Raw genomic sequence first — 20,047 nt, 5'->3', positions numbered from 1 at the left:
TCTTTGGTTTAGCTTTAGTCAGTTGGGAACAGGCTCGACCACAATAAGTTGCTTTTAAACTGGAATAAGAGTGTCTATACAGGGGTTTGCACTGGCCTAACTAAATCAGTTTCAAAAGCGTGTGAAGTTAACCAGTTACAGTGTTCCCCTGTACAGTGGCACGGGGGCCCTTGCACCTACGGGTGGGGGCCCCAGCCGGCCACGTTTGCCAAAATCCCCAATGCACAGGCGGGTAAAGTGCTGGAAGGCCTGCAATGGCAATCACACAAACACCTTGCTGGAGCACAAACCAAACTGCCACATGCCCGTTCAGTGCTCTGCCTCGGACGCCCACGCCGGGAGCTGCCAAGCCTCTCCTGCAATCCCTGGACTCCACAGCGTTTTACATTCTGTGCTGGGTTGAAATGAGCCCCGCTGAAGGGGAGGTAGGCAGTGCTGATGTGCCATTCCCCAGCCCAGGGGCTGACCCTCTCTGCCCCTCCCCGCATTAAGACAGGGGGAAAAGGAACCTGTGGTCACAGCCCGGAAGGCCTGGGGTACTAATGGGGGGCCATTTAGGGATCTGGGGCAAAAATTGGTGATTGGTCCTGCTTTGAGCAGGGGGTTGGACTAGATACCTCCTGAGGTCCCTTCCAACCCTGATATTCTATGATTCTATGATTCTAATTCCACATGTGCAGCAGTGCACAGCCCTATCAGGGAAGCACGCGGAAGCATGGCCACTTATAAGACTGGAGTTAGGCATTAGACAAGCGCTTGCTGCCCAGGCTGGGGGCATCATGGAGCCAACGGTCGCCATCCCAACGGAGGAGGAGGAAGGGTCACTGCTCTCGACACAGTCAGCTCTGTCTCTCACAGCAGTGACAGCACATGGAAAAGCTTCCACAGGAAAGGGAGGGAGAGAGGGATAGCTCAGTGGTTGGAGCATTGGCCTGCTAAACTCAGGGTTGCGAGTTCAATCCTTGAGGGGGCCATTTAGGGAGCTGGGGCAAAAATTGGGGATTGGTCCTGCTTTGAGCAAGGGGTTGGTCCTGAGGTCCCTTCCAACCCTGATATTCTATGATTCTAAGCTACCCCAGGCCCAATCAAGCTGTTCTGCAGGCCCATTTGATGGCGATCATCAGCTGCCCCAGCCTCAAAGTGATATTTACCCTTGTATGGTCATAATGCAGGTGCCTGTTGAACGAGCGAGCAATGCTAATGTTACCAAAGGGGCCTTCCCTGGGGTGGGCAGGGTCTCCAATCGCTACGTTCGCCACTAGGCCAAACACAGTGTCGTGAGGCACTGGCCAGGCATAAGTACAAGGATGCCAGCAGCAGGAGAATCCCAGCATCCTAAGGTGTATTTTTGCTTTGCCAGATGGTACCCTCCCATCTATCTGCTTAGGCCTTGCCTGGCCCAGAAACCCACTCCCGGAAGCCAGCCCCTGCCCAGCCCTGTGAGGGCTTTAAGAAGGTGATATTTTACTGCATTACAGGCTGGTGTGGAGGTGAAGAAGCTGAAATGCCTGGCTGGGAATAGAGGGATTGTAACTAGGAACGTGGATCAAAGGAATGGTTCACGAAATGTTTCCTCAGCTCTTCCACCCCAAACTCACCACGTGCAAGAACGCAAGCACAATTGCAACTCTCTGTCAGTGCTCATGCAGTTCCCATGACTGCACACGCTGTAGCCATGGGCAGGCAAGGGAGTTGCACGTGCTCTCAGGGTAACCCTCTGCACGTTCTCTTTTGCATATGGACCTTGGGTTCTGAATCCTTGATCCCCCCACAAATGCAGGAGACCAGTCTTGTGATATTTCAACCATCATCCGCCGTGACAGCAACAAGTTGCCACTGAGTTTAGGGAAGGCCTAAGATCAATACAATACATCCACACAGGCCCCCCGCTGCAGTAGGGAGAGGTCAGTAAGGGAGCCCCTACAGCACTTACAAGGGGGAAACTTTCCAGCGCAGGTATACGACTGAATGGCTGTCACAGCAGCCACTTCTGGCCTAGACCATGGTAGACAGCTACACAATTTGCTACCATTAACTCATGCCGTTAACTCAGCTGGCTGCTGTTTCGATAACTAGCCCCCTGAATGGTTATTAATACAGCGCAGTAGCCGCAGGTGGCATTGGGGGTGAGGGCTCTAATTCACTCTCGTCCATGAAGAGCTCCGACACGGTGAGCAGACATGGTGTGTAGACATTGTTGCCGGTACGTAAAGAGGGAGGGGGAGGTATAACGCTTCTCTCTCTCATCTCTACTGCAGGGGACAGGCGGGGGAAGACGTCCCACAGGCGGAGCCTGGCCGCTGCCCAAGTGAGGGGTGTTTCGAGGACTGTCTAACCTGAGAATGGTGAAACATGAAGGTCAATCTCAGGTTCGTCAGCCCATGAGACGCCTTCTCCAGAGCTGGAGAGGCAGCACAAAACCTGCACGTCGGGCTGGCGGCTGGACCCATCCCAGGGATAAGATGTTTCCATGCGGTTTGTGGGGGGTCACCCTGTCCCTCTCAGAACGGGGCACAAAGCAGCCCCACGCGGCCTTCCAGGTGAACCACAGAAATGTTATGGGTGATGCTCAAGGCACTGGTGTTACCCTATAAAGCCCTGAGGGAACCCCTCTGCCTATGGCCTACACCACAGCGAGACCAGCACCGATTCCCTTAATATAAACCAGAGGGCACTGCTGGCAGGGTGTTCTCCGGGAGGGGGTACTGAGTTGGGGACTCACTCCCCCGCCCCCGCACACCTTGGCCCAGGTGTGTAATCTTCCCCTGCACACTGCAAGATCCATCTCTCCCCCTCGTTGCTAAGGCCGCTGATGAGGGTGTGGGCTGAGGTGGAGAGCTGGATGGGCCATCCGTGGGTGTGGGGAGGGCTGGGCTTTCTAACGTGTGGGCTGGGCACCTAGAGCACTGGCTGGCGCTCAGAGGGGGAATTTTTTTTAAAAAACGGAAAAACAAATAAATGAAACTATGCCTGTTCCACGTCCAGGCGGCTGAATTGACGCACAGGCACTCATAGAGGTGCCCCAAGCATGGGAATGCATGAATTCTAACCCCAGGGTAGCCAGCCCAACAGAGGGCATTGGAGCCAAGACGTTCAGCACGAAAAATATGAACCTGTCACACCCAAGCTAAAGGGCTAAGGCCTAGATCTGCAAATGTGACTCGTCATCTTGGGTGCTTCCGGTTTAGCTGCCCAACTTGAGGCGCCTGAAAGGACTTGATGCTTCAGAGGGTGGCTTCCCAGCAATTCCTGAACATCAAACCCTTTGACGTGCCTCGAGTCAGACACCCAAAAACAGGGGCACCTAAACGTAGCTGTCCCTTCGGAAATGCGTGGCCCGAGTCCATAAGCATTAAGCAATAACAGAGTTGGAAGCCTTCTTGGTTAACCATCCACTAGATGGGGCTAAAGACTCACATTCATCTCGTTGTGGGGGTCGCAACAACATTGCCACTAGTTTGGCATCTGACCTTGGATAAGTCATTTCACCTCTCTGTGACTCAGTTTCCCCACAGTAAAATGGGGATGACACCGCCTCTGTCCCTGGGCTGTTGTGGGGCTTACCATCAGCAAAGCCCCAATGGAAGGTGCTGTGTAAGTGCAGGAGACTCCTCCAGTTACAGTGAAGGGATGTCTGCGTCTCAGTGGCAGAGTTTCCACAAGTGCAAGTTCATTTCAGTCTCTCCCCAGAGGCTGAGAGCAGCGATAAGGGCATTGACTCATCTCTTCCTTTATATCTGGCCACCCTTCAGCACTCACCAATGTTATCAGCACCGACCGCATCTCCCCCAGGGCTCGGATGCAGTCAGTGCTGATCCTACCTGGCTCATCCCTGCCCATTGCAGAGCTTTATCTGTACTGCTTTCTGTCCAGCCATACATGCCAGGGCTTGCGCCAAGCCAGGGTGGCACCTTACCAGCTCTTCTCAGCAGGCTTCAGCTGGGAGACGGGAGAAACGCGGTCAATGCCAGCTCCACCTAGCTCCACCCTTTGGCCTAGTTTTTAATCTCAAAGGGGTGAGTGGGGTTGTTGTTCTGGGGAGCAGGGAGAGGTCTCTCATTTCTTTCTCCCCACTAACTGACCAAAACCTCCCGTGCCCTTCTCTGAAAGCAAACCTTGCTGCCGAAGGCCAAGTGCCCTGGAGTGTTCCACGCTGGTCACCCAACTCCTAGTGAAATAGAGCTGCCTCAGCCTCTCCTTTGGGCTCACTGCAGCCATGCAGATCTGGGAGAGACCAGACATAGAAATGGGTTCGGACCCTGCTGCAGGTTTAATGAGACCAGTCACAGCTGTGCCCTGTTCTGCCTCCCCTCATGCCCACAGAGAACATTCCCCTCTGTGAGAGCACCCAGACTGCCCCACAGGCAACCCATTGACCAACCCATGCCCTTGCACAATGTGGCGAACGCCAGCCTCCAGAACAGAGGCGAACCTACATGACATAAGCCAATGAGTCTGCTGGGGAATGAGTGCTACAAATTCCTGAGCCTCTGTTTCCGGATGTTCTCATTGCTCTGAATGTTACACAGCTAGTTTATTAAAACTTTCTGCGAGACAAAGTTGCGACACTATTCCCCCATATTCTTCATCGAGATGTTGTTATGGTATGATTATGGCATGACTATTATGTATTTTCTGCAAGATGAGGCATGTGAGGTGTCATTGGAAAGGTTCTGATTTACTGAAGATGAGTATCCTAGTTGTATGCATGTATCATTTTTGTAGCTGAAGTTGGGAATATTGTCTATGCATCTATTACAAATGTGTTTACACCTGAGGAACACCCACTAGACAGAAAATGAATCAATCTGGTTGGCTCACTGGGAAGGGACATTAGGGAAAATAATACATCTTTGAAGATGTCAATCTCCCACCAGGAAGCCTTCCTGAGGACACTGAAAGCAGCCCCTGAGCTATGACTGCAGGGACATATGACCAAGTCACCTGGTACTGGATTTCATGATAATACTAGTGTTTTTCCACTGACCAGGGGTGGGAATCAAACTGGGAGACAAAGGATTCCCACCATATGCAAAGACTATTTATAGCAGGGGAGTGACATCATCGTGATTCATTCTTCAGTGACTCCCTGCCCAAGAAAGAGGATTGCTGGAAACACCTAAGAACAAAAAGACTGGACTAGGGGAGAAGGGCTGAGCCCAAACTGGGAAGGTGTCTGGCCTTTGAAAGATATATCTGGAGTTTTAAGCTGCAAGCAGGTGCTGTTTGCCTTCCAGAATCTCTGCAATCTGCCTAAAATGTTTAGGGTGAGAATTTGCTACTTATAACCAGTTTCTTTAGTATATTAGCTTAGTTTGTGTGTTTGTTTCATTTGCTAGGTAATCTGCTTTGATCTCTGTTAGCCCTTATAATTACTTAAAATCTATCTTTTATAGTGAATAAATTTTCGTTTGTTTTGTCTAAAACCAGTGTGTGTGGAAACCATAACTGGGAGCAGAAAGCTGTGTGTATCCCTCTCCACATTGAGGGAGGGGGTGAATTTCATGAGCTTACACTGTACAAATCTCTGTGCAGCACAAGATGGTACAATTTTGGGTTTACCCTCGGGGGGGGTGCACCTCAGTAGTGGGCAATTCCTTAGCTGAGCCTTCCCATGCAGAGCTGATCTCAGCATCTGTGTGTATAGCTGCAGCTGGGTGTGTCCCTACCTGTTTGCATGCTGGTTAAGTGCGTCTGAAGCCTCAGGAAGGGCTTGACAGGCTGCATAGCAGTACAGTGGAAAGGGAACACAGGCTGGTGAGTTAGGCAAGCTCAGTGGTACCCCAGTCCCAGGTGGCACCCAGGGGGGGGGCATCACAAAAGTATTGTCTCTCATTTGGCTGTATGGATCAGGTCTCAGCCCGGCCCCATCATGTGTAGGAAGAATCAAAACCACTTGGAGCCTCCAGCCTAAAATGTTAGTAAGGACTAAGGAAAGGAATTCCTAGTGGAGAAAAGTTTTCAGTGCTGCTAGGAAACACACGTTTGCCAGGAGAAAGAAGTGAAAATTATCCATGCTTTGCTGGAGCTGAACTTGTCATGTTCCCTAGTTCAGAACTGCCACATCTAGCTGTTCAAGAGAGGGAAAGCTCCCATGACAAGTCATCCCTAATTGGGAGGCTCTTTGAGTCCCAAGAGCCATGGGACGGACCGCTTGGATGATCCAATGAATGGAGCTGACTGATGAGCTTGACATCACTGAAAGCTTCATGAACACTTAGCTGCCTTCTGTTTTTACTAGAGGAAAACAAAATGGCATCCTTAACAATAAAGCCATAATTAATCCCCAGGCTGCCTGTCTGCATGTGCTTTTCAGCTATGAATGTGTCATTGATTCTGTGACAGAACAAAAATGTTTAAAAAATCCTGAGACGAGATCTCTAAATACTATGCACACCACTTATTAGACTCAGCTGTTGGTAAAGTTTTAAATGTCTCTCCTATGATTAAATGACTAATCCTAAAACACCAGGGGCAAAAGAAAAATGTTCCAAAGCACTATCACGCAGGATTTGCCATAAGGGAAACAGAGATACCGAGGGACAAAACTAGCTTTACAATCCTGAGGCAGCTCTGCCTGATAAATGTAATCTGCAAAACAATCTCTACTCATCGAGTTAGGATCTGACTTTCAAATTGAGCTGAAACCACTCACACCATCACACAGAGAAGGGCAGGGACGAAGGGTCTTAGCAGCTCAGTTGCTGTGTGACAGTGAGCTAGGGGTGTTTGATCTTGCAGCTAAGGCACAGGATCAAGACTGGGTTCTGTTCTCTGTCCTGCCACAGACTCCTGGGAGACTTTAGACAAGTCTCTGAATTACTGTGGCTCAGTTTCCCCTTCTCGACCGGACTGGGGACAGACCCGGTGCTGATTTTCAGAGCTGCAGGACCCACAATTCCACTGAAAGTCGTTCAGCGCTGCAGGTGATGAGCATGATGAAAATCAGGCCCCTGGCATGTTTCTAAAACCAGGCCCTGAAAAAAGGACAGGTCTGAAACTTTGGGCCCGCGATATAAAGGTCTTATGGGGGTAGATCCTCAAATGGTGAGCTCTCTGGAAGTGCAGAGCTGTTCTTAGTGCAATGCCAAAGTAAAGAATTCCACAGCGTGCCTTTGGAAACCTTAGTGTCTCCAACAGATGAGACTAGAGAGAGCTTTACAGCGAGTATATAACAGAGCAATGCAGGTGTGACGAGCTATGGTCACAAATGAATTCTGGAGGGGACAAGAGAGGATGCTGGAGGCGGACAAGCTATTTCATGTAAATACCTTCCGGTGCAATGTGGCGTAGGCTAAGCTGATCAAACGAACACATTCAGACACTTTAACAAGACACAACCTGAGCCATTTGCTTACCCTGTAAGAGATCCGGGGTCTTCAGAGTGGGGGGAAAAAACAAATCAGCCAACCTCAGGTTGTAGCTCACTTCCTGCCCTTCAGCAGCTGGTGCTGTTTACTCCACCAGTATGGGCAGGCAGAGAAGCTTGTACTCCAGAGTGGTTAGCATTGACCCCATAGCCCCAGTAAAAGGACAGAAACCAGAGGCTTTGAATTGCTGAGACATGTAATGCTGCCAGGCCCAGGCTGAAGTGTCTGCATGAGTTAACTAAAGCAGAGGTAACAGGAAATGTAAATCAAGGGGCGTAAATGATTTAGTGCCCAAATCCCATTGAAATCCAATAGCAGTTTGCCCCCAAAGCCCCTTAGACCAGGCCTGCAGGAAAAGGGTTTCCAGCATAGTTAGCCCTTTAGACAGCAGAGCCTAGACAGGTTCCCGAAGTGACATAAGCTAGGCCAGCAAAAGCACTTGCATGCTGGGGAAGCTTCATCTACCTCAGGGCTTTTGCCAGGATAGCACTTAGGGGTGTGATTTGTAATGCCGTTGCTATACTGCTAAAAGCCCTAGTGTGGATGCAGCTATACAAGCCTAAAAGTGCTTTTGCTGGTAGATCTTATTGCACTCACTGAATCAGTATAAGCTGCACTTTTGTCTGGAATAAGCTGTTTTTACCCTCGGTGGGTTTGCTGGTATAGCTAAGCTGGCAAAGCTTTTCTAGTGTAGACCTGGCCAAACACTCCTTGCAAATCTGACACTAAATTAACAACCTTTGCACTTCCCCACAGCCTGCACACCGGATCCAAAAGGAATCCGTGCTCTCTCTACACTTTAGCACTCAAGCAGGGCTACGTCTGAGCTGATTACCTGCTCCACATGCCACCAGTGTCTCCCGCCAAATCTACGTTCTAGACAGATTTGGCTGCATCTATTCACAAAGCAGCACCAGCCAGCTGGCTCCCTTTTGAATCTGGAGCGATGCTGCAACCTGACACCCAGGAAAATTCATCCACCTCCAGAACCACCATTTAAAAGAAAAAAAAATTTTTCAACTTCCCCACTACTCACTCTGCAGGAGCTGCACTGCTTCTCATAAACAAGCATATGAATGAAACACCAGGCCTGCAGTTCGGTGACTGCCTTCACACCCCTCCATGCCAGAGCTGTTCCCCAAAGAGCCAGAACATCCTGAGGTGCAAGCTAGAGCAGGGCTGAGAACTGCTGTCACACTCAGAGGAGGACCCAGAGCCCACTGTCCCAACAGTCAGTTCCCTGCTGGTTTTAATTCCATGTGCAGTGCTCACATAAAGTGGGGAGAGAAGGAGAGATAATCACATCAAATAGGGAAATGCTCCAAAACTTTAGTCCTCCATCTCACACTTATGGTTTCAGCAGGACCATCTGTTAGGGAACTAATTTAGGGCCTGATCCTGCACAGAGGTCCACTGCTGCCCATCATCTTCTATGCAGCTACAGGGGGTCGGCCTGTCCGGTACTCATTGCTGGGCCCTTAGGCTAGCTCATTCCTCTCAAAAAGGAGGGGAAAATATGATGGTTTCATTTTAGACTCAGTTATAAAATGTTCTCATCTGGACAGCAATTTCTTTCCCACAAAGGAATTTGAATGGCAAAAAAGAAAAAAACAACCCAGTGACCCACAATTACAGAATTAGAAGATATTCTGACACTTCTTTCTCAGGATAATAGATGGTTTAATCATCATAATACTTGTTTCTTCACAGTTTTTGAGCATATACATAAAATAAAACCTAGAAAATAAACTTGGACTTCAAGTATCACTATGTACCACCCCTTGGCAAATGTAACTACATCATACAAACTAGGACCCTGAGTCTGCCAATGTTTATGCATCTGAGTAACTTTACACACACAGGTAGTGCCATTAATTTAATTGGGACTGTTCATTTGAGTAAAGTTACTCACGTGTGTGTGTGCAGAATCAACCGCTGTCTGACTGCAAGTGACTCTTGTCTATGGACATCTTCATTCATTTATGACACTAAAAACTTGTTAAATGTTATAAATCTGTCATGGGTGCATTCGCTCTCAGGAATAACCATCCATATCAATTATTTAACGTTCGGACCTCCTCTGTACCATTCTCAGAATCAGATGTCATGAAAAGAAAAAGGCAAAACATTATGAAAGACATGGGCAATCTGTACTGAACAGCGACTTGCATTTGAACCAGGAGGGAAAATGAAGATTAAAAGCGTCTATCACCAGATCTTCCTTTTCTTTAGGTAATGATAGCTGCAAGATGCCATTATGAATGATTGCTCAGTTCCATTATACTAGGAGTTACTATAGATGATGCCTTCACACAGTAGCAGTTGTTATCTGTGTCTGTTACTTGTCATCACGTCTACCTAGGGAGAATTGCATTTTATAAGGTGTAATCACTGTAGATTGGCCTTTATTATCTGAGTGAGACATGGTGCTACCCATAACCAAGTAAAATGTGTTCTCTTGTTAACATTTTCCATGTTCAGAAGATCCATCAAAGCTTTCACTTGAGTTTACAATCCTGATCACAACCCAAATGGGACTCAGCCTCTCTCTCACTTCCCCACCCCCACCCCACACACACACCATTTCTAGAGCTCTGAGCCTCACGTTCAAACAGAAAAGGGAGACATTCACTTTTTTTTTACTAAACTTACATCAGATCCTAATATTGCTTGACAGGAAAATGGATAGGGAACTGACAGGCTGTATCAGACCTACAGTCTAGCCCAGTATCCTGTCTCTGGCCAGCACCAGATGCTTCAGAGGAATACCTAAGAACCTCACAGTAGCAGTTGTGAGATAACCTGCTGGCTACATTAGGTCTCATTCTGGTCCCCTTAAATTAGAGATTGTCTTAATCCCTGAAGCACAAGGTTTAATATCCCTTCCAGAACTAAGGACTCTGTATACTATCCCTATATACCTCCAAATCAGAAAGCCACCATTTGATCACCTGGATTGTGGTCCATGGAGAGAAGGCTGGTGATACGGTCCTTGTTTCTAGCTGTTAAATGCCAAAAAGAAGCTGAAAAGACATTAAGGAGGAGATTTTTCAATGGCAGGAAGGGCAGTTCCACACCCACTCCCCCGGGAGTTGAGCGCCTCGCTCTTCTGTGTGTCTTTGAAAATCTCTCCCTAAATACTTTCTTGAAGTGACTGTGCCATGTGAGCAACTGTTGTAGTTGCCAGAGGGATGTTATTCAGCTGCCAGTGAGAGGGGAGATGGCCACAAATGGGAAGGGAGGCTTCTGTCTTCTGGCACGTGGTCCACACCAGAAAAAACATGACAATCCATGGTACATCTGACTGCCTGTCGCCCTTATAAGGCCGCCCTCTTTGGACCAGCAAACAGAGCTGCCTTTGGCCTCATCATTGTGCAAGGCCAAGATTTTCAAATGTGACTGGTAATTTTGGGTACCAGACTTGAGACACCTTAAAGGTGGGGCCTGATTCTGGGGGAAAGGGGCCATCCAGCACTTTCTGAACATCAGTCTCAAGCTGAGCACCTGAAATTACAGCCCTGGGTAATAACTGAAACCAACAAAGGAGCAGATACCAAAGAACTCCAGTAAAGGGAAAGTGGGGAAGATGAAATGTACATTGCAGTCTCAGTCCCTGGCCAATTATACTTTTTGCTGTTGCTTTAAATCAATTTTCATTTGAATGGGTTTCAGGCAGCAATGCTCAGGCTGGCTGGCAGGCAAACGCTGCTTAGAATATTTTGAATGAATAGCAAGAAAGCAGCCTCCCTTTTGTCTTCAGAACGAGCCTGCACATAGGGTCACCTAAACTAAGGATGGTGCTTCTTTCCACGCAGCCAAGCTCTGGCCTGGCAGAAATCTCTTTACCCTTGAGCTGTTTATTGAGCAGAATCTTAATTCTACAAGATCACCATAATAACTGAGCATTTCACTCCAAAACCTGAATGATGTAAGCACCAGTGGGGGGGGGGGGGAGGAGAACCACCCCGCAAGCCACAATTTGCAGTAAGAGGCATATACCTTGGTGGGTGATTAGGCAAAGAAATGTATTTACCTCTGTACTCAGCCAAAGGAGGAAAATTGCTTTCAAGAGCGTAAGTGAAGTTTTAATCTCCATGAGCTCATAAAATGAATCACTCTAAGAGGAGAATTGCAGACAGGCTAGTCAGGTAAATCACTTCGCTTCCCAACTTATGAAAGAGACACTGCCGCTCACATTTTTCACTCATATAAACCTGCAAGGCTTCATTGCTCAGGCCAGTGGTTCTGGACCCACTGGGGGGCCCCTTGCAGCCCGGTCAGCGCCCAGCTGCAGGACCATGTGACGTGCTCAGGGCCATCCAGGTGATATAGCTACTGTGTGAATAGGGCCCCCGTAACACAGAGAGAGCTGCACACGGGGCCCGCAAGGGTAAACAGGGTGAGAACCACTGGCTCCTTCCAATGCAGGCCACGTTAGTGGCCAGTCGCCAACGTCCACCGGGCACATAGGCGGAGAGAGAAATAGAAATAATATTGATCTTTTGTCCTTTCGCACAGCACCCACCCCCCCCACCCCCACCCCAGGCATACGCCACACATGCATTGGCATATATCAGCGTGTGTGTGGACCTATATAGGTACCGGGTTTTTAAAGAATGCCTAAAATAAGCCCCCACATCCTTAGCCGGGCTCCTTCGCACTAAGTGGCTCCTTTGCAAAAGCCCTGCACACCCAGCCGTGTCCACTGCGGGGCGGGAACCCGGGCCACTTTCGGGGGCCTGTGTCGGGAATTCGGGGGCTGACCTCCGGCTCTGAATTTTGAAAATCGGGGGCGGGGGGGGGAGAGGGAGAGCCGCGGGTGCCTGTGTATTTGCGAAGGAAAGAGGGCTACACAGCCGGCTGCTGGGCGTGTCAGACAGAGGGAGCCTGCCCCCCCCACCCCCCTCCCCAGCCATACCGGCCGAGACAACAAAAACAAAGGGCCAAGTCCTGTCTTTTCGGCTACCGCCGGTTTGCTCGGGTGGGACAGGCGGCCCTGGCCCCGCGCCCCCGCCTGTCCCTGCCCTGGAAGCGCCCGCACCAGGCTCCTCCCGGGAGCAAGCCCCGCGGCGTTTCAGCACCTTGGGCAGCTCCGGCGCCCGAGGCCGGCCCCAGCCTGGCTGCGCCCGCAGGGATGGGCGCGCTAACGAACCCCCAGCCCCGGCTCCCCTGTGCGCAGCCCAGCGACCCAGCCCCGCTCCGCGGGGAGCCCAGCTCCCCTTCCCCAGCTGGTCTCTAGCGCGTCACGATTCCAGCAGCTCCCCGATCCGGGGCGCTGATCTGTGCCCCCCCCCAGCACACGCCCGAGCAGCCCGTCACGTGGTGGGGTGCCTGGCAGGCTGCCGGGGGTATATAAAGCCCTGCCTGTATGGCTCGCCATGGTGCTCATGTGTGAGGGGCTCCTGCCACCTGCTGCGCTTGGGACCAGCGGCTGAATTCTCCAGAGAACCGCAACTGTGAGTCCCCCCCCAGCGCTGCGCCCGGGGCGAGGGTCCTTGGCGGGGCTGCAGCCGTCCGGCCTCTCCAAGGGCGATGCGGGGCGCTCCTTGGCTTCCCCTCCGCTCCCGGGGCCCCTAGTCCAGCGGCTGCCGCTCAGCAAACTTGAAAGCCAAGCGGCACCGCTCTCCGGCAGATGTAACTGAAGCTCCGGGGTGGCTGGTACCCCCCTCCCTCCGCCCCCGGAGCAGGGCTGGGGATCGGGCGGGGACAGCTCCTTTGCCCTGGCTGGGGCGAGCCTTAGGAGCCTGGCTTGGAGGGCGGAGAACGGGGGGAGTTTCTATCGCCTCCCTGCCATGTGTTCAGGGGACAGGGCTGGCTCCTGGTAACCGCCCCGCGGATGGATCCGGCGGGGTGGGGTGGGGGGCTCGATGCTGCTCGCCCCGGGAAGGTGCCTGGGTCGGGGCTGCCCGCGGCGGAGGCTTGCAGCGCCCCGCTGGCTTTGGGTAACCCCTCCCGGGCTCTCTTTGCAGGCGCCCAGCCCCAGAAGCAGAAGCTATGAGGATCCGGATGATGTCGGCTGCCTTCGTCCTCGTCCTGCTGTTTCTCCCGTCGGAGAACGGCTCCCCGCTGGAGCTGCCCCGGGGAGCTGCCCCGCAGTTCGCTCTGGTCCCCGGTCCAGCCTGGGAACTGTGGCCGAGGAGACCGGGGCTGGGGGCCAAGCCCCCGCTGCCTTCAGCGGGCACAGAAGCGGGGCTCCCCTCTCTCCACAGACTGCTCGGTCCCTGCGAGGCCGGGGGCGCGGAGAGCACCCCGGAGCTGCGAAGGAAGGAGCGGTCGCCCTACTCCTCGCGGCGGAAAGACGGCAGACCCAACTCCCTCGACCTGACCTTCCACCTCCTGCGGGAGTTCCTGGAGATGTCCCGGGAGGAGAGACTGGCCCAGAAAGCCCTGAGCAATCAGCTGCTGCTGCAGAACATCGGGAAGTGAGGGCGGGCTGGGGGGGGCGTTTTTAGGTTGAACATTTAAATATATTCTTGTAACAAGTGTCAATGGGGGGATCGGCCCGGCGCCCCTGAATCGCTGGGGCGCGAAGCGGACCCGGAGCGCGGGGCAGGAAGGGAGATAAACACCCCGCTCTTGGGGCAAGGGGAGGGGGAGGGCAGGGGGGGCGCTGCCAGGTATGCGTCCCACGGGGCCAGGTGTGTTCTCGCTCCGTCCCGCGCCGCTGTTGCCTGTGTTCTGTGTGTGCCGTGGAGTAAAGCATGGCAATGCCCGAGCTCGCAATAAACTCTATTTTAACAAGCCTGCTTCTCTTAACGCCCGCCGGCCCCTTCCTGGCCCCGGCTGGAGCCTCCGGGCTGGCGCTACCCGGCCTGCTGCAGGCACGATGCCAGGGGGATGGCCGGGTTCTCACAGCGGCGCCCTGATGGGCTGGGGACGCACGGAGGGGGGGGCGCCCCAGAGCTGCCCCCCCCAAGGAGGTCAAAGACCGAGGGAGGCCTTTCCCGAGAGGGACAGGTTCGAACCTGCTACAGGGGCTGGATTTACACAAACTTGTTTGTTGGCATTTCGGACCCGGCTTGACTCCGGTGTTCCATTGGCTCCACACGACGCTTGTTCAGAACCAGAGTGAGACGAGTCCCCGAATGCATCCCAAGCAGGCAGCGCTGGCCGGGGCACGGATCCCCCTGGGTCCCCGTTGGCAAGCTGGGACTCAAAGGGCTTTTCAATCAGCATCTTATTCCATCTGATCCCCCTGAGCTTTCAGGTAAAATCCTGGAGGTGATGCCAGAGGCTCATGCCTTGCTGAAACCCAGGGGCTGCCAGCAAAGCCACCTTACAGTGGCAACATATCTTCCCTCCCCTCCATGCCAATTTCTCCAACGCCGGGGTGTCCAAAGTGCAGGAGCAAATGCAACCAGCAGACGCCTGGAGCCCTTCACTTTCTGTTCCCTCACTGTGCAGAATCAAGACAGCTGCAACAATCCCTATTCACCGCCCCAGGCACAGATACAAGCAGACACTAGGTGAGCGTGCGGACGCTTGGGGTTTTATTTATTTACAGGTACATTTCTTTGCGCATTCTATGCAGCCCTGGGGCTCCCGGTTAGTGACCATCCTGGCCTTTGCTATTCTAAATGTAGGCAGCCCTGCTCCTAGCAGTCCCATGCCACCTTTCCACTTGCTCCCATGATTCAGTCTAGCCGCCTTATCTTCTTCCAAACAAAAATCCAGATGGGTGGACGGGGGGTTTCAGATCAGAAAATTTCACCAGGAAAACAAGAAACTATAACTCTGGTGGTTTTCAGCTGTTGAGCTTGGAAGGTGGACCTGGGAGAAAAACCATTACAATCGTGTTAGATGTCTGACCTGGTTTCTCTAGTGTCTGAATGAAAGACATTCAGGCGGTAACATCAGTGTCCACAGAGTACATTTCACTGAAATGGAGTTCAATGCTTAAAAAAAAAAAAAAAAAACCACACACCAGTACTGGGTGTCTAACACCCTTTTAGTCTTCCAGACACTCCTGCTACACCAGGGCTCTGAAATGCAGGGAGGAAGACTGTGCATGGCAGAGGCAGACACACTAAATAGCTAAGGATTTTACATGGCTTTCCCAGGACATATTTAATGAGGATTTTACATTTTTGCACATTTCCCTCCAAAGACTTCTTGATGGAGAGCACACATGGCAGATGTTTGGAGGTCAGAAGGGGCCCTTCTGATTGGCTAGTCTGATCTCCTGCACTACAGGCCGAGAACTTCAATACAAATTAGAAACAAAAGGCCGGACTTTCAGCTGTGCTGAGCACCTACAGCTTTCGCCGGATTTGTAGGTGTTCGGTGCCTCTGAATATCAGGATGCTAATGTATCAGTTACTATTACTGAGGTAAGAAACCAGCGCAAGTTATCCAGTGTGTCTCTGCCCAGTCTCAGCCAAGGGTGGCTCTACCTATGAAAATGAAAAAGGAGGGCAAGGGATTGGGGGCAATGGGGAATTGCCCACCCCAGGAAGCAGAAGGAGCCCTGCACCCACCTTGTCTTCATCTTGACATCACAGAGCAGGACTGAAGTTACTCCCAAATGGAGCTTCACTGCTTTCTTCACTCTTCCCATCCACCACAGAGGGGTCCTGGAGAAGCGGGAAGGAGCATATATTCAGTGCCGCTCCAGAGAGCAGGGGCAAGCTCCTCATTTCATCCCTTGTAACTCTCTAACCTGCTCTCTAACAGAGGGAGAGGGAAGGAGGAAGCTCAGTAACCATCTGTGGTTCAGGGTATTATACCTGGCTTGAAACGCCACACTCCCATCCCCAGAGCAGTCACATGGCCACTGAGTTCCAAAGGCATGTCAGGATGATCACCCAGGCCAGCACTGAAAGGGAGAAAGCTACAGCCTGGTGGAGAATCTCTCACGCACACAATGCTGTGATCAGATGGGAATGCAGGCAAAGGAATGGGGATGTACAACAAACAGAAAGTGGTGTCCTCTGTGTATAAACATAGAAGCCGGCAAGGCAGGTACTAGTCCATAGGCTCCTGTCAATACTGTAAGCTCCTTGGGGCTCTTCGTTCTATGTTTGTACAGCAGCACCTAGCACAATGAGGTTGTGGTCTATAAGTAGGGCTCCTAAGCGCTGGGGTAATACAATCAATCAATCATAATATACCATTTTCCCCAGGCCTCTGAACTGCCCTTCGTTGTGAGACAGCTCTCTCATTCCAACACCAAAGCCCCCTAAGTCTCATAGAGATGTGAAGACCCCTCTCGTTGACTGCTGAAAATTGCTTACAGCAGCATCAAAGAGGCCTTTAGAAATCTCACCCCTTTTTCAGTTTTCTGCAGGAATCATTCTGATGGCGACCTTCATTGTGTGTCCATATCGCCCCCTCCGCTCAGCTGGGATCTAAACAACCCCAGGCTGACAGTTCATGGTGGAATGGACTTTCAGAGGGGTTGGGGGCTTAATCTGTGAGTGCAGGTGCAGTAACTTGGTGCAAATCCATCCAAATAGTGATTTGCATGAGCAATTACCTGGTGCATGCACAGGCCCCTGTCTGAAAATCTGTCCTCTCAGTGCTTCATTATCTCCATTACAGAAGGGGAAACTCGCACCCATCTCTGCAAGAGCCTTTGAGATGAAAGGCACTGCACAAGTGCAGAGCATCATTAGATCACTACAATCCTTCAGAAAGAGGAGGACGGGAACAGATTCTCTAAAAATACATTTAGTTGGAGCAGGCAAGGGCAGTTCAGGTTCCCCAGCCTAGAAGGGAAAAAGCTTGATCATGGCCGAAGCAGCAGCTCGCTTTGCAGGGCTAATGCACGTGGGTTATTCTGGGGTATTTTTTTAAAAGTACATTTTTCCCCATCTGTAAAATACAATGTAGGAAATACCTAAACCCTGCTATTTCTACTGGGGATGGGAAGAATGGTTTCATGGTTAAAACAGGGCCATTTATGCACAGTCTGTGCTGGCAAAGAAGTTGCTGGTGATATTAACCCTTCACATGAGTGCACCTCAAGTTCTTAACAGCTGTAGGTGAATAGTTACATAGACTCTGGTCCAGTATCTCTCAGTTGAGAGAGGGATGAAAGGGGAGCCAGTGGCTGCTTCCCTGGTCCTGGATGGGGTTCTCTTTGAACAGGCTGATCTTCAGAAAGACCTGAAGTGTAATAACCATACCAAAGTGAACAGAGGTTCTCCAAATACATTAAGAGCAAGAGAAAGATGAAGGAAAGCGTAGGTCCTGGAGTACTGTATTCAGATCTGGGTGCCACTCTTTAAGAAAGATATGGACAAATTGGAAAGAGTCCAGAGGAGAGCTATAAAATGATAGAGAAGCTGACTTATAAGGAAAGGTTAACAAATCTGGGGATGTTTCATCTTGAGAAAGGAAAGCTGAGGGGAGATCTGATAGTCTTCAAATATGTTCAGGGCTGTTGGAAAGAAAACAGTGATCAATTGTTCTCAGTGTCCATTGACGGTAGGACAAGAAGGAATGGACTTAATCTGCAGCAAGGGAAAATTAGGAAGTTTACCTAACTATAAGAAAAGGAGGACTTGTGGCACCTTAGAGACTAACCAATTTATCTGAGCATGAGCTTTCGTGAGCTACAGCTCACTTCATCGGATGCAACTGTAGCTCACGAAAGCTCATGCTCAAATAAATTGGTTAGTCTCTAAGGTGCCACAAGTCCTCCTTTTCTTTTTGCGAATACAGACTAACACGGCTGTTACTCTGAAACCTAACTATAAGGATAGTTAAGCTCCGGAATAGGCTTCCAAGGGACCCCATCATTGGAGGTTTTTAAGACCCAGGTTGGACAGAGATTTGTCAGGGATAACTCGATCCTGTCTCAGTGCAGGGGGGTGGACTTGATGACTTCTTGAGGTCCCTTCAAGCCCTACTTTTCCATAACTCTATTATTCTAACAGTCAGAGGATTGTTTCTGGCATTTGGAGAACTCTGCCTGCAGAAGTGCCAAGTGTGAAAACAGGGAAGACTAATATATGAAAGGTGACCAGCGATGGGGGGCAATTCACGTGCACCAGTGGGCATTCTGTTCCCTTCTCCCTTCTGCAGGGATTTACTGCTGCCGCTTGGCCAGCAGCATTGTCTCCTCTGGATCTAAAGGACACAAGTTACACCAGGTTTTGGAGTCAGCCGCACCACAGCTGCTGCAGTGCAGCGGTAGGGGGGTGCTGAACTGGCCTCAGAGCCTTCCATGGGTAAGGCATTGAATCAAGATCCCACCCACCCATCCCTGTTGACTATCCAGAAATGAAAGATTCCAGAACATTTCCTGAATAATAAAGGAACCCCCACCCCCCACCACTTACATTGAGAGCCGTGAGACTAACAGGGTTTTCAGTTCACTGGTAATGCCAAAAAATTGGGGGGCGGGGTCAGACTCGAGGGAAAAAACTTTCCAAAATTTTCAGTGAATCAAGAAGTCCATAAAAAGATCATATCTGGTCAAACTCAATGTTTTCCTTCAACCCAAAATGAAATGTTTCATTTCCATGTCAGGCTTCTTTCAGAACCTTTCGGTATTGTTTCTTTACCAACATGGGGGAGGGATAGCTCAGTGGTTTGAGCATTGGCCTGCTAAACCTAGGGTTGGGAGTTCAATCCTTGAGGGGGCCATTTAGGGAGCTGGGGCAAAAATTGGGGCTTGGTCCTGCTTTGAGCAGGGGGTTGGACGAGATGACCTCCTGAGGTCCCTTCCAACCCTGACATTCTATGGTTAAAAACCTTTTCTGGTCATTTCAGCCCCAAACCATGGGGACATTTCCATTTGAAACTGCCCAGATTAAATGTTTGGATTATTTTAGGGGGGGCGGGGGGGGACATTCCAGCTGCCACAATTGAGGTGAAACCGACACAACTTGGCAACATGTTTCCTTGTTGCCAAATCTGCATTCCCCCCCCCCCCCCAACACACACACACTAAGAAAGAAAAATGTGGATGAAACCTTGTCTCCAGCTCCCTCTCCGGGTGTAACAAACTCGGGAAGTCGCTCCCCGGCTGGAAGGCTTCAGGGATTACTTCCCAACGGCAACAGGCGTTGCCAACGCACCCACACCTCCTGGGCCATAAGTGGACCCTGCCCAGCCCGAGGGCCCCTAACCAGCCGCAGGGGCTCACTGACCTGGCCGGAGGCAGACGCCACAGCGAGGCCCCCCTCCGCGCTGTCTCTGGCGGGACCGGTACCGCCCTGGCTTGGGTCAGCACCCTTCTTGCTCCTGGCTGAGCTGTCCGAGGGGCTGAATGTCTCGGCTGGGACAAAGCAAGTGGCTTCTTCTGCCTCGATAGTTCCCCTGCCCTGGGCTGCGGAGTCAGCTGGGGCATTTTCCTTGGGGTTATTTTGCAGGGCAAGATTTGGGGCGGTCATTTGCCAGGCGTTGCTAGACTCGGCAGCTTCGGCCCCGGAGCCCTGAGAGTCTGAAGCAGTCCCACCCGGAACAGCTGCATCCTTCGAAAAAGCAAACACCAGAGAGGGGCAAAGGGGAGGCAGTGAGAACACCTGTAAGGGAAATGCTCGGGTGTGGAAGGAATTTATACCAGATGCCTTCTAGAAACCCTGTCCAAACGGAGCCCTTCCTGGGGGAGATGGGCCTAATGACCGGACTAGGTTTGTCCCCTCTCGAACACCTCTGACACTCTCTCTGGAGGGTCCAATTTGTGTAATGACACCATCGATCGCTCGACCAAGCGTGGGCTGGGGGCA

At 51.2% G+C, this 20,047-nt stretch overlaps 1 protein-coding gene across 1 annotated transcript; it reads left to right on the top strand.

Moving 5' to 3' along the window:
• The first annotated feature begins 779 nt into the window (after window positions 1–779).
• On the top strand, window positions 780–13,796 carry LOC140897149 (uncharacterized). Its single transcript, XM_073309520.1, has 4 exons — window positions 780–838; window positions 2,259–2,308; window positions 12,361–12,826; window positions 13,340–13,796. Exons 1-4 carry the CDS (start codon window positions 780–782, stop codon window positions 13,794–13,796), a joined length of 1,032 nt encoding a protein of 343 aa, XP_073165621.1.
• Window positions 13,797–20,047: the final 6,251 nt, after the last annotated feature.

Source organism: Lepidochelys kempii, chromosome 13, assembly GCF_965140265.1.
Source record: "Lepidochelys kempii isolate rLepKem1 chromosome 13, rLepKem1.hap2, whole genome shotgun sequence".
Lineage (NCBI taxonomy): Eukaryota > Metazoa > Chordata > Testudines > Cheloniidae > Lepidochelys > Lepidochelys kempii.
Note: the sequence above shows the minus strand (reverse complement) of the source record. Positions and strands in the feature narration are given on the sequence as shown.

Coding starts and splice junctions, on each gene's coding strand:
- LOC140897149 (XM_073309520.1), top strand. CDS start 780: ATGGAGCCAACGGTCGCCATCCCAACGGAGGAGGAGGAAGGGTCACTG. Junction 839..2,258: donor GGGTCACTGCTCTCGACACA/GTCAGCTCTGTC, acceptor TCTCTACTGCAG/GGGACAGGCGGGGGAAGACG. Junction 2,309..12,360: donor GGAGCCTGGCCGCTGCCCAA/GTGAGGGGTGTT, acceptor CGGGTGGGACAG/GCGGCCCTGGCCCCGCGCCC.